The 15,045-nt window shown below is 36.8% G+C and overlaps 1 protein-coding gene across 5 annotated transcripts in view; it reads right to left on the bottom strand.

The window, feature by feature from the left end:
- ANO10 (anoctamin 10) overlaps positions 1 to 15,045 on the bottom strand; it is a 131,313-nt gene that overhangs the window by 99,418 nt on the left and 16,850 nt on the right. For all 5 annotated transcript variants that reach the window (XM_075053302.1, XM_075053321.1, XM_075053332.1 and 2 more), the window contains 2 exons: positions 11,648 to 11,839; positions 8,284 to 8,412 (listed from right to left, as the gene is read on the bottom strand). In XM_075053302.1, coding sequence (XP_074909403.1) covers positions 8,284 to 8,412; positions 11,648 to 11,839 — 321 coding nt within the window. The remainder of the gene's footprint in view (positions 1 to 8,283; positions 8,413 to 11,647; positions 11,840 to 15,045) is intronic.

Raw genomic sequence — 15,045 nt, 5'->3', positions numbered from 1 at the left:
ACTTCCAACTGCCAGCAAGGAAGCTGTACATCCTGATCAGGCTTGAGTTGAAAATACCATAATTTATACATTAAAGGAAACTTCTTTGCAGGACATATTAAGCTAATTGGGTTTTAAAGAGATCTGAAAGTCTGATTCTTATAGAGTTCTTTAAAATGTCTTGTAATTATCCCCAAAGATCCATTCTCTATTCATCTTTGCTTTTGAAGTTCTGTCATTTTGGCAGTCTTGCACAATCCCAGAAGGAACAGAAAAAAAATATTCTTACTCAGTCGTCTTCTGCTGTTTTTCCAAGTTGACACTTCTGAAGCACTTACTAGCATAGTTAAGGAACATGCTCTCTTCCAGGAAGAATTCCTAAGGTATCTCCCCCATCCATCCTTCCTAGTATACTCATGGTTTAAAAATACAGTAGTATCTACCAGATAATGTTAATTTCATGAGGAATGGCACAATCCCAGAAGACCCACCCATTTCTGCTTCTTACTGAAGGGACCCCAACATGAGCTAAAGCATTGCTGTGATCTTTCTTGAAGGTTCAGGTCTTCCACCTAACTAGCACCTGATAACCTTTGTAGCTCCCTGTTCCTACCACCACCTGGCTGATGGCAAGAAGAGAGTATTCCCTTTTTGCTATCATTGTTTCTACTGAGATACCTCCCAGCTTTTCTTTCCCAGTGAGAGGGCTTCCTGTGACACCAACTTCTTAACCTCCACTATAATGTCACACCCACACTGGCAATATCCAATTTAGAATTAACAGTCCTTACACAGAAAAGACAACTGAAAAAACAGCAGAGAAAAGCTAGAAAAATCCAGGGTAGAACCAATACACATGATGAAGCTAACAGTATATTAGTTGCTTAACTAGCTTTTTACTATAAAATAATTCAGGTTCTTTTGAAAAAGTGGATATGCCATTGTATGAAAGCATTGCACAATTTCATATGAAGCTCTGGCCCGCTAATTTTCAGTAACAAGACAGGTCCTTAAAAAGGTTTACACTGCAAATTACCAGATCCTGGGAATACATTTTGAGGAAGCATGACTACATAGTTGGCTATACTAATATACTCTTCCCTTGGCCTCTGCTGCAGAAAGAATTGTGGCCTAGATAGACCCATGATCTGACCCAGCTCAGCCACTCCTTTGTACATACTCCTAGTTCAACTGCATCAAAATAATCTGTTTAAAAAAAAAAGTAAAGCTGTATTTCATACACCAAGTCTGACCTTTACAACCAAGACATATATTTATTTAAAGATGAAAATCACATTCTGAATTGTGTCACCCTAAAGCAAGAAAAGAAAGTTACTGTCAAAATACAATGCTTCAGCTGGGGTAGACACAGTAGTAAAACGCATCAACACATTTCAGTTATCAGGGTTGAAAAACTTGATGCAATACAGTGGTTTCTTGCTGTCCTACATATTACTACACATACCCCCATATTTAACACATTTCAGTGGTTTTATGTGGTTTGAACAGGACAATTCATTCATCTGTGTGATTATTTTTCAACTTCCAACATAGCAATTTGAGAATCTGAAAAAGGAAGTGTTTAAGAACAGAAAATAAGGACGAACAAATTAAAATGACTCACAAATAGGAAAATCCACAAATACTGTTTTAAATTCTGAGACTTTCAAAAAGCCATTGGACTATTTAAGAATAGATAGATGTTAATATTCATTTTAATTTCTATACTAGCAAAAAGCCTCAGAATACAACCAGCAACTACAAACTAACTTAGCTCTGAATATTTTAATGTTTGCTTTCATTCTGACAAGCTTTTGCCATTAATCTTTAAGATTCAAAGTGACCAAAAATCTACACTAGATCAGAATGAATATCTCAAAAGAACCAGTAGATGGCAATAAAAAGATCTGTGATAAATTTTTATTCTAGAAATAAGCATAATCCATATTAATGTACAACCAGCAAAACTGTTGTATTTTTTAACCTCGTTGATATGGTCCCAGGAGTCTGGTTCAGCAGCAATCATTTATAAAATTTTATACAGACAAACCCATAAATCCTTCTCCCATCTGAAAGGTTAAAATTCTCACTAAGGTGAGAAAAAAATCCCTGAGAGCAATCTGTTCCCCTGTTACTCAGAAGAATAACTGATCTAAAATATTTCATAACTTCATATTCAAACTAAACTTACAGTTTCAAGAACCTTTTGCAAAGTACAATCTGTATAAAATGCACAGAAATTTGAGTTCATTTTTATTCTTAAAATGTTGTCAAACAGTAAACTAAAGAATCAGTAAACTTTGTTAAGTCTTTATACTCCAGTAACCTTTAGAAACTTCCACTAGGTGTTATACCAACTATTCAGCATCTTCTGGTAATTTTTGCCAGGGTTTCAGCTTTAAATTAAAATATCGAACTATTTTTATGGCTCACAATTGCAAATCTAGAAATAAACCAAACTGCAGTGGCTTACCTGTCCAGGCTAGAATATAAAAATCAAATTACTATTTTGTGTATCAAAAATGAAAATATACACATCAGATTTTTAAAAGAGGACTTTTATATATGATTGCATATATGTTTGCAGCTGAGGTAGAGGTATTCTTGAACAAAAACAGTACGTTAATTGAAATCACCAGTGGCTTGGATTAATCTTTTTTAACATTCAGAATTAGTAATGCTGCAGAATTATTTTATGTATATATACATCAGTGAACCAAATAATTACACAATTTACACGAAGTGCATTTTTCCATTTATCTTTCTGTATTTTTCTATTTTTGGCACAAGTGCAAGCATAGATAGGTCTTAGCTAGGGTATCTGTTTCACTAAAATATAATACCTGATGAATAAGCTTGCTAAATATTTTCTCAAAAAGCAACTGTCAGTAAGGGTTGTACCTTACCATGAAACATTACAGAAAAAGCCTTATGTGTAACTTCCTCATTAATATTTATTCATTATACCTAAATAATCAATTTTTTTCCTATACACTTAACTATTAGACAGAAAATTAAACAAAAAATCAAATATTTACCAGTAATTACTCCTCGTTACATTTATACCTGAAAACTGACGAACTACTTAGGTTATAAATGAAACACACTCATGTGGTATACATGCATGCATGTAAGTATGCATCTTAGTATGGAAGAAACACACTGCCACAGAAAAGAATTAGCGCATGGGAAGACAGATACCTGGAGACTGTTGCCAAAAACATTTCAGGAGTAAAAGAGTTAAGAGTTGTACAACTGCTGCCAAAAATTATCTTCTCTGATTAAAGAGCAAATAGATTGAGGACAAAGAAAGAATACACACTGCAACTAGCAAAAAGATACAAGGGGATAAGCCCACATGGAAAGCACTCCTTATTTCTTTAAAAGTGGCACTGGCAACTTGGAGAACATACATTAAAAACCTGGAGGGGGCCTGTTGGAGGGCCGCCAAGACTACAGGGTTGAAGAACCTGACATATGAAGAAAGGCTGAAGGAACTCAGTTTGCTCCACTTAGAAAAGAAAAGGCTCAGGAGGGTGGGGAAGATCTAACCATGGTCTTCCAATGCCTAACGGGTAATTTTAGATAAGACAGAGGTGCCCTCTTCACAAGGATGCACAATGAAAGGACAAGATGCCATGAGCCACAAGTTGCTTCAGGGAAATTTTTTCTTGCTGTAAGAAAAAAAACAAACAACAAACCCACAATTCTTTGCCATGAGAACAATTAAACAATGCAATAGTTTGCCCAGAGAAGTGGTGGACTTTCTCTCACTGGAAGTATTCGAGCCTTAGCTTAGCTTGACAAGGACATGGACAATCTAATCTAGGGTTCTGCTTTCAGCAGAAGGCTGGACCAAGTAATCTCCAGAGGTCCCCCTTCCAACCTAGACTACTCTCCAATTCTGTATACGAAACTCTGCGGCTACCATATTTTAAATTAGTACCTGTCACAAACACAGAAATAATTTAGAAAAAAATTGCTTTATACACAGCTGTTTTGCTTCAACTTTGCACTGTTACAACTCCATTAGTGTCAATGGATTTATATATGCATGTATGCTGATGCAGTCTCTTTTTCTGCATTTTTTTCCAGTTTCTTTACTATGTAAAGATGGCCAATATGTAAGTATACTTTGCGTATCTGCTAAATCCCAAATTCCTCAATTCTACACGAATAAAGCTGTTTGCTCCACACATACAGAACACTATACTGAACAGAAGCATGCCTCACTTCCACCCTGCCGGAATGGAGTCATGTATGTTATTGCTAAGAAAAGAGGCAACTAGAGCTGTTTCTTAAAAAATAAAAATACAAAATCCCAGGTTTATTAACACTGAAATCTCTTGCAAAGCATTTAAGGATTTTTTTTTTTTAAAGGAAATGAAGGGAAAAGACATTCATTTTGACATAATAAGCCACCTAAAATTGCTTTTGCTCAGGAATTGGATTCAAAAGACCTTCAGCTGCACTCAGGATGCAATGCTTACTAATTTTGAAGTTTATCTGGAAAGCAAAGTATGACGATGCCTAGAACCAGATAAGTATACCTTCTCATCTACTAGAATCCAAACTGCTCGACTCTGGTAGTGTTTCCCAGTTTCTTTGGCACATCATTTCAGAAGCAACTGTCAAGTTTACTACTGAGCTGACTGAATGTTGGGATCATTACATTAAGAGTGCTCAGCAGAAGCTCAAAGAGCTTCTACTGCACACCAGGAGACATCTGATGAAGAAATACACTTAATAAAATGGAACTCTAAAGAAAAGCAGATGTACCAGGCAACTCTCAACCACTTTGACTTTGGATCAGCTAACACTTCTAAACATAACACCACTAACTATTCAGCTTTATTAACAAGCTATGATTCCTGTTTTCCAGCCTTTGATAAATGGACTGTCAGCTCCTCCTCACCCAGAAAAAACAAAGCTTAAGAAAGGGTTACTTCCCTTATTCCACTCCATACCTCTTACAGAATTAGCTTTTAAACATATATATATATATTTTATGAAGCTCATGAAGATGTATTTCAAATCCTTGAGGACTCCAGGAAATCAAATCCACACGGCCCAGCTGTTTATTAAGTCATGTTTACTGCAAATATGCTAGTGTTGTCCTTACACTAAGATCCTCATATTTATCTATACCAGAGCTTATAACTACATTCTTCCCCAAATTATATTTGTAGACTGTAAGGTCAGGTTTTATATTACAGCTGTCAAGTGGGCCCTCCATTATTAATTTAGTATTACCAAGCTAATCCCCAAATGCCTCAATGTGACATAAAACATCCAGGCTACGTGCACCTCTGCATAAAAGCTTTCCATTAGTTTACTCATTTGAGTTCTGGATACACAATGAGTTACTTATGGAGATTAGGATACATTCATGTTAAGCTGTATTTTACAGCTATTGCTTCATAACACTCCTACTGATGTACTGTTAAAAAATACTCATCACTACTAAGAGTTGTACATGCAACTGATTTCTTGGACTCAACTTTCAGAGTAGTCCTGACACCAATTTGATTAGCATTCTTTGAATTTATGAGAGTCCACATGAACAAAACTCTTTTTCAACAATTTTCAAAGAAAAGTAAGAAAGCACTGCAGAATTATGGTTACATCTTGTTTTAACCCACTCCCACAACTATTCACCAAACTTCTTCAGAGTAATATCCTTTCTTTTTCAAATCAGTGTAAGAAGTCAGAGGTGACTGTGAACAGTTTCACACAAGCACAGATGCTTGTTCAGAATGTCCTACTTTGCAGCTGTAGTTCATACCAAAACTATGTGTCTATGGTAAAGCCTGAATAACTAAACACACTATGGGATATAACTATTTTTAAATTATGTTAATAAGGGCTTACTGTTTCCTGCTTTAAGGACATCCACCTACTTCTTTCTGTTTGAAAACTACACTTGCTGCACTCGGTTAGCATCCATCCATAAGTAAAGGAGGGGAGTTTCATGATTCTGCTCCTGGTTCAAAGTGTGTTGCTATGGAAGCAGATGTTGGATTGATGAAAATAGGTCAACTGTTCAAACAAAAAAATTTGCTGTTTTAATACTTCAAAATTATTATTAAATATTATTTTAATATTTACCATTATTTATTCTGAAATGCTTAATATTTTATTCTATTTAATTAGCATTTACTTTGCTGATACAATATGTATTCCCACCAAAAGTGTAGACAGCAGTAGAGTTAGTGTTGTTAATGAAAAAAAATTATTTTGCATAAATCTGTAGGGGCTGGGTACAGAATGCTTATAAGAACATCACACGCAGTGCTTCATTACTTCTGTACTGAGTGATGTCAACTGTTGCCATATAAACATGTTTCCATTTGAAGAGTATAAGTATTATTGTTATTAAAAAGCACTAACTTTTTTTTTAATAAAAGAAAAAAAAAGGACATTGCTAATACCTATGCTTTGGTAAGAACAGTGCTTCTTCTATTTAGCTTTGCATCAAACAGATATCTAAATATTCAACTGGAGTCTCAATTACTTAAACCTGATAAAAATATTTAATGACAGCTACTGCATCAATTGAACACGTGAAAGCATACATAGCCTACTAAAAAGAAATTTCTTATGTTCCTTAACTTTTTCACACTGCCTGCCAAGCTGCTCAAAATAGCATAAACACACCATAAAATTCTCATCCTCATCTGCACCAAACACCAGAAAGTAAAATAACTTACCTGTATCATGTGTTTCTGAATCTCTACTAGGTGATCTAAAATGCTTTTCTATCAACACCCTGACACATCCAACAGAATTTTTTCCTACCTTGACACTGATGTATTTTAGATGCACCAGGTTTGTCCTAGAGGTTTAATGTGATATGTTCTGATCCTGAATTTTTCCTTACAACTGAAATGCACAGTTTAATCATTAATAAATATAGTAAAGGTGCATGACAATATTGCCAATACAGGAGATTTGTGCTCCTCTCATCTTCCTGTTAGATGAAGTAATACTTACAGCAGAAAGACAGTGGTGCAGAAGTCCCACAAATTTAATTCAGCACAAACCTACATCATTACTGTGTGTCTTCCACATACAGTTACTTCCGTCCTGCTCCCTTTCACCAGTGAACTGGGTCAGCCAGCTTCCCTCAAATCAATTCCCTCATCTGATTCATCACGCACCAGATAAAAGAAAGTGCCAGTGTAACAAATAAGATAGGAATAAATACCCAGTAAGCAAAGGCAAAAATAGCCCCATCTCTTTAAGCTGCTATAAATCCATACTGCTTACATTTAGTCATACTGTTTTCATAATATGATCTCTCTGGATATGTTGTCCAGTAATGAACTACAGCATTACATTTAAATTGCCAAATTAGTTTCATATTAAAATACCTCACTGAGGTTAATACAAATGTTCACACACACATAATAGAATACATCAGGCTGTCTGCAGATGTGAACTTCAGTAAACCAGTTGACACAATTCATGATTAGAGTTAACTCTGCAAACCTTGAGGCTTGGAAAATAAAACTCAAAGCAAGCTTGTAATTCATTGCATAATGCTTAACATCTGTAAAAACAACAACAAAGAAGTATGTGCTCCTGCTGTACCTCTGTAAGGCAATGCAGTTTAACAACTACATATAGACAACCCAGACTTTTTGCCACAAGAAAAGTAATCCAGTTCCTAAAAACTAAAATAGCATAATGATGAAAGTCAAGGCAATGCAATACAAGAAAGCTCCAAAAGAAAGATATATAAGGACAAATTCCTACAATCTCAATTACATACAATGCCCATCGACATCCCTCCTTGTATGAAAAGGAATGACACTCAAGTGTTTACTACACAGAATTAGGAAAATATGAAACCCAAATGCTGTTAAAATCACTAGTATTTACAGTCATCATACATAATTGTTTCAGATAAGCCTTATAGGAAACATCCATAAAGATTATGTAGGAGGTCTTTATAAGATATGCTGGAGTCACAAACCAAGTAGAGAAATAACCAGTTCACAAAAGTGCGGTTATTTTGCTTCTTTAAATAGCACTATTAAATTCTTGAAATACATGAAGCAACAAATACATGGTATCTTGGGAATGTATGTAAAAGTATGGCAACAACATTCACAGTACATGAAAAAACATAAAAGAAAGAAATCAAAAAGCAAGACTTTGAAACACTTCTTTGATTGAGAAATCAACATTTCCTTTTAATATTGGCGGGTGGAGGGGGGAGTCTACTTCCTGGTATAACTTCCACTGTTGTTCATGTTATTTGCTACTAAAACACACACACTGTTTTGAAGGCAGACTTACCTCTACCAATGCCACAGTCAGAATAAGGTCCATTTTTGAATCTGGGAAAAGGGCATTCACTTGTGGAGACATTCCAATCAGCATGCAATTAGTAACAACTGATATTACACTCATAGTTTCAAAAGCCAACTGAAATAAAACACAAATATATAGTTACAATCATTATCTCTAATTTACTAGTCCCTGAATTGCTCTGGACAATACCTCTCTCTTCATTAAATCCTCAGAAGACCCATTATTTTAACTTTTTACTTTCCTTCATCTTTTGAATTCTGTGGCATAAGACTTGTTTGGCAAGCAGTCTAGACTTCATCAGCTTTAAGAACAGGCAAGGACAAGACCACAACAAGGTTTGCAATACCACAAAGACCACCTGGCAACCCTGAATTTTTCTCAAATTTGCTTTCTTTATGTGCCTGTATGTGTGTCTGCTGTGAAGAAGTTAAAGAGTATTCTTTCACAATTCCATAGTACTGTAAAGACCTTGAAAAGTTATTTAGAGATCACTAACATTCTAGATGTAGGTAATGTCAGATCACCTCCTGAAAAACTCTGAACAATCCTACAGGAAAAAAGTGGAGAGGAAAGCAGCCTTATCCCTGCTATCTTCAAGACTCATAACCTCAACACATAAAAGAGTATGCACTCATCTACAGTCATACTCCTGAACATAAATCTCTTGCAGGATAAAGGAAAAAATGCAAAATTCCTAGAGGAACTAATAGTCCAAACACTCTGGGTTTGGAGAGTTTTGTCTGAATGTTAAGTAACAGGAAAATGTAAGGATGGTTCAGAATGCCTTTTTTAAATCACTACCAGTTATACAAGCTGAAATTTGTTGAAAGAAAGATTTACATTTAAACCCATGCAATTGTACAAGTCTAAGAAGGTTTTGCCTACAGAGTTCCCACAAAATGTCTGAAAATATTACTACAGTGTGACAATTACTTTTGCAATATAATGTTTACTTATCCCAAAGTCCTCTCTGGAATGAGAAAGACTGATGTTGAATTGTAACAACTGTCACAATGAATTAGCAGAAGTAACCTTCTCCTTGACAACAATCTGGTGACTCAGCTCACCTGATAAAGTAACTCCAGTATTCCTTTAACAGACATCTTTCAGTCAATATTCTAACTTCCCACATGAAACAGATAACTACATTTTTGAGTCACTATTTTTAATTCACAAAGCAAATGCATTGCTACTATTAGTTAAAAACGTACACTATAAAAACAAACATGACTGTACCATTAGTGTTATAGTTTTCCAACCTACTCCCTAGATTGAAACAAACTATTCTAGCAAAAGCAAATGCTATTAATACACCTGCAGTTATGCTTGGGACTCATGACCACAGCTTCATTTACCTGGTGGTCACACCACTGGTCAATGCAGCTGTGCCATCAAGATGTTGGCAGCATAGGTTAGGACCAGGAAGATGAATTAAATGTTAAAACGTAATCAGATTATAATTTACACATTTTTAATGATCTAATAGTAAAAGACTTCTCCTATAAGTTCATTTCATTAATACCTATGTACATGTCTAATGAACATTGCTCAGAATACTTGGTTTGCATGTTTTTACAGGATGTTCCATTTGAGGTTTCCTGATTTCCTTTCTCATCTCCCATTTGTTTCATTTGGTACCAACATTTACAATCCCTCCAAATTAAACAATCCACTATCTTATTGTGCCCTTTGCCTCCATTAAATATCATTAGAAATGTTGTTAAATAAAACTAGAATATGGGTCATCCCACAGAAATTTTCTCTAACCTACCTCACATTCCTTATCAGGCTACTGCTGTTACAGAATGCTAAAGTCTCTAGATGCGACTTAATAGCCTTCCTTCTTTTCAGAAAACACTCTGGTTTTGGAAGGGTTTTACAGGGCATATTTCTGGTCAGAATCAGTTCACTGATGCAGCATACTCAGCACACTCCAAACTAGCTGATGCTAGCATGGTTGCATTGGCAAACAACTGAGGACAGAAAATCTTTAACCCAGTACAACTAGCATGAAATTGTTTAGATAGACTGCAATGTTCAGGCTGTGCAGAAAGGTCCAGCTCCTGCTCACAGATCCAGGTTATTTTAAAATTAGTCAGCTTGAGTACCAGCAATCTGTTGTGGAAGGTGACAAAGATGAGCTACATGAACACGTGGACCACACCTGAATGAGACTCAAACAGCACATCGCAATAACGGGATAAGATTGTGAGGCTATAATTCCACAGCAACATATATAAATTATAGAGGCTATTAATATGTTTTGGAGGGCTTTAAGGACTTTGTTTAGCTGCTTAAATGTAGACCTTCACGACAAAGCAGAACTCCCAGCTTGCTTAAGGCTTTTGCTTAACGTTGACCTATTCTCTGATTGGAGGAATAAGAAGATTCGGAAAGCCTCAGAGCCAGTTTGAGCCAGGAAAAGGAGACATAGTAACTACTAGCCTAAAAAACAGGAAAGAGAAAGAACCTGCCTAGAGGAGAGAAAAAAGACCCAACGAGAGAAGATGACCCCAGACCCGAATATTACTACTGGACCAGACTATGGTGTGAGGTGCAGCAACTTAGATTATAAGGGCGTAATTGCCCAGGAATTTTAGTGTTTGGAGCCTCTCTGCAGAGGCACCAAGCTTGAGCTGTCTAAATCTGCGCACCATAGCATAAATTACGCTTTTTATGTTGAAGGCCTTGATTAGATTCTGCTTTGGGGAACCTAGGGTTGAGCCTGAGGGAAGAAGCAGCACCCAAGGGTGAACGTGTGCATGTGAGGGGTCAAAAGGGGCACCCGTTGGCTCACTGGAGTTGCCCACTGCAAAGGGACTCCAGTCCTAGCAGGTAAAGTCTCATTTAGTGTGTGTGCAACTCCTTCATTGGTGTGTGAATGCTGGGGCAGCAGCTTCTCCCTTAACAAATCACAAGGGCACACAGCCAAGCATGTCCTGGGAATCCAAGTACTTACCTATCACTCTTCAATTTTTTTGAAACCCTTGCTGAGCTCCACGCTTCTGAGACTGCACCAGATACTACCATTTCTAAAATACGCTGGCTGTAAAGAGTACCGGGCAGTATCTGGCAGCTTTGCTTTGTTGCAGTTGCAAAAGGACTACAATACATATATATAAAAGAACTATAGAAAGGACTTGTTTTCTTTTTAAAGGCAACTGAAAGACGCAGTCAAAAACTCCACAAGAAAATCACTTGGATACACAGTTGGATAGACACTATCCTAAGGCATTGAAGAGAACAAAGTACCTACTAAACTTCAAAGTGCCCGGTGGGTCAAACATACAGCTTAAATAAATTTGTTGAAAGCTCTTTTGAAACAAATGAATAGACACACAAAAATTACCTGCCAAACGCCAATATTTGCTGTGGGTTCTGCAAATGGACGCTTGTAAACTCTACACATCTTTAAGGCATCAGAATATATCTCTGTGATGTTGTTCAACACTGCAAAGACAGCTGCCAATGGATAAACACATGAGAAAAGACTCACATAGCCAAACTGTAAGAACAACTCCAGGTAATCATCAAAAGTACCCTGAAAGAGCAAAAATAAGAACAACTTCAATGCACAAAAAAAAAAAAAAAAAAAAAGAAGAAACACAGAATTAACAATACAGTTGTAACCAAGCTTCCTCATCCCGTATCAGTTGATTGGGAATGACTGGTGATAGAAAACAACAACAACAACAAAACCACAGCTAGTTAATTTGGAATTATTCAATTACTCAAAACTTCTTCATCAGGGGAGCCCAAGGTTTTTCCTTTTGCCTAATGCATTTTCTGCAAGTCACACTTCTTATCCTTATTACATGAAGTAATTGTATAAACACATTCATCCCATTTAAGTTCCTGACTATCTCAGTGAAACAATTGCAGAAGGAACAGTGAGGGACAAGAAAACCATGCATTTTAACTGGCAGAACATTCTCCTAAGAGCATTGTGACAAGAAAAGTCCTCATATTTCAGATTGTCCATGAAAGACCTAACCAGAAAGGTAGGTTGGTAAATAGGCAACTCTTTTCTGGTATTTCCGCTTGTTTATTTCATAACAGGTAAGGCAGAATTAGTGGCCCACTTGAAAGCTGAAATCACAAAATGCAGCACTGACACTTGAAAGGAACAATTAATGCAAACAAAAAGCCCTATTTTGGCAAATCCACAACGAATCTATCACCTGATCTTCAAATCAAGAACGTGGGTACTTAAATGCTGATTAAGTATTCACATGTAGGTTATCATATATATTTGCATATTAGTTTTGTAGTATTAATAAGTCTTCTATGATTGCAGCAATTATTTATGAAAGTAAAGAACAAAACCAACCATTTTTAAAGAAAAACTGTTCACTAAACAAAGTATGGTGAAATACCACCACCAAGTTAAACTCGGATCTAGCTATCTTGTATTCACCCAGACCCACATATTGCCTCTCTCTCAAAAATGAAATAATAAAGACTTGACAGTAACTGAGATTATTACAGGAACCACATAAAATTGGTTTTGGCTCCATGCATCAGACACGTGGTTCTCTAATCTTTTTTGCTGATTATAACTGTTAAACTGACTGCCCTCTTCAGCACCTAATGCTTTTCTTTCTAGCCAACAGAGAGAGACAGTGGAAGTCTGCAAGCTCAGAAATCAACCTGGGGTGGTCATTAGCTGCATTTTTCACTTAAGCTCATTATAAAGTTGCACAGTACAGCTGGGTGTGACAAACAGATCTCCAGGCCAGACCATGAGGAGCTACCCAACTTTTAAAACCACTGAGATTTTTCCATAGAAACCTTACTAAAATTCAGAGTTCAGACAAAATGTCTTTGTTAGGGACGTTTGTGCAGGATCACTCACTGGACTGGCAGTCCCATATTTGTCCCTGCTATCACTTTCTCAGACAACTGTTGCAGGCAGGGAGCAATGCTTCCCTTTATGCTCTTGCTTCTGGTAACTGCATGGTATTCCCACTGCTTCCTCACACCTTTCTTCTCATTTCCTTGCCCAGGACCTATTGACTTTTAGAATAGCAGAGTATGGAAAGAAATAAGTATTTATTTTTCTCCTACTCAATTTGTGACACTTTGTGCAGGAAAACAGGAGTCTGATACAATGTTAAAGAAATTTCAAAGTGTGCGGTTGTCAGCCACAAGAGCAGCACATGAACTATGGCATCAAGGAAACAGAATCAACAAAGAAATTCAGGGAGAAAATGAACTAAAGGAGACAAGCAGAAATTTAAAAGAAAAAAAAACCAAACCAATTATTGCAGGATGTTTTTACATCTTAAACCGGTTTAAGGGCTGGAGATTTGAAAAGTGAGAGAGAAAGAAGACAAACAAAAAAGATAATTAAATGTTAAAAGAGTAAGTGAAGGAAGGAAAACAAGAGTCTCAAATGCAGAATTCTGTCAAGACTCCTGCTAAACTCCTCAGTTACTAAACATAGTCAAATGCTTCCCCCTTGTGACAGATTTAATTTTAGAAATACTCTTCCCTGCTGACAGCTTACTGCTTGCAAACAAATCAGTGGTCTAATATTGCATATTAGCCAACACAGTACAATTAAAATCTTCAGAGTGAAAATAAAATTAAGGCCTTGAGTAGACAGTACCTTGAACTGAAACTGAGGCTAGCAGTGGAAACCTCCCAAGGCAAAGTCCTAACTCTGTAATTAACCTGTTGGGTCCCCATGGAAAATTATTCAGGGCAGAACAGTAGAACAGGCACAAATACATTTGATCCAGCTCTGCACAAGAAGCACTGGGCAATGTGACTCAAAGACACCACAATGGCTTTGTATGTGCCAGCTGAGAATCAGAAGTCAGCTCAGGTCTAAAAGGTAGAGGGTCAGGTATATCAATGCCTGATGACGATATACAGCTTTTGGAGCTGTGCTGGTCTATTTGCAGGCACAGTGCTGGACTGTGCTGATTTACCAGTTCAGACACTAACTTGGGGATTTCTGTGTTCTCCATTGTATGATAGACATGCTCGCTAAATCTATCTCCCTCCATATAAAATGTGAGAAATACCAACCTTCCCAGAAGAACGCAAGTATTAACATTTGTACAGTTTCTCAATTGCAAAGGCAGTATTTCTTTTTCCTCTTCCCATTTCATGGCACTTTATGCAGGAAGAGAGGAATCTGATATGGTATTAGTATCAAATCTCAAACTGCTATCCTCTACCTTTTACATAAAAGGTACACTGTCTACATATAATTCTTATTCTGTAAAAGTATAAATCATACACTATTAAAACTCTTGTGACTATGCTTGCAGCATCTGATCAAGTTGTCAGCCAGTCTGTAAGGCCTTAACATACACACTGATGTCTGCTTTGTCAATTCCTTTAGAGCTGCAAGTAATGAATTGCATGAGGTCTGTTAAATACAATTAGAAATTGTACTGGGTAGGAGGTGGTCAGGAATGGAACTAGGAAGACAGCAAATGCCAAAGCTGTAGTTTCAAGAAGCAAGAGCTTCCAGCAGCAGTATTGGTTTGAAGAGTTGGTCTCTTCTGCCCTCTTGATTTCTGGCCCCACCCAGACACAAGCACACTCTCTCAGGCTATAGTTTAATTGACAGTTTAAACTAGCATCACTGCAAAAAAAAAAACTAAGACAGAAACAGCCTCCACCTTCCCTATGCGAGGCTCCTCATCCTGACAGCCTTCAGGCTACCCTTGGAGATTAAGGGATATTACACAAGTACTTCTTCCAGTCATACAGGGTTAGGTAGCTCCAGAT

Source organism: Buteo buteo, chromosome 2 (genome assembly GCF_964188355.1).
Source record: "Buteo buteo chromosome 2, bButBut1.hap1.1, whole genome shotgun sequence".
NCBI lineage: Eukaryota > Metazoa > Chordata > Aves > Accipitriformes > Accipitridae > Buteo > Buteo buteo.
This window is presented reverse-complemented; position numbering and strand designations above follow the sequence as displayed.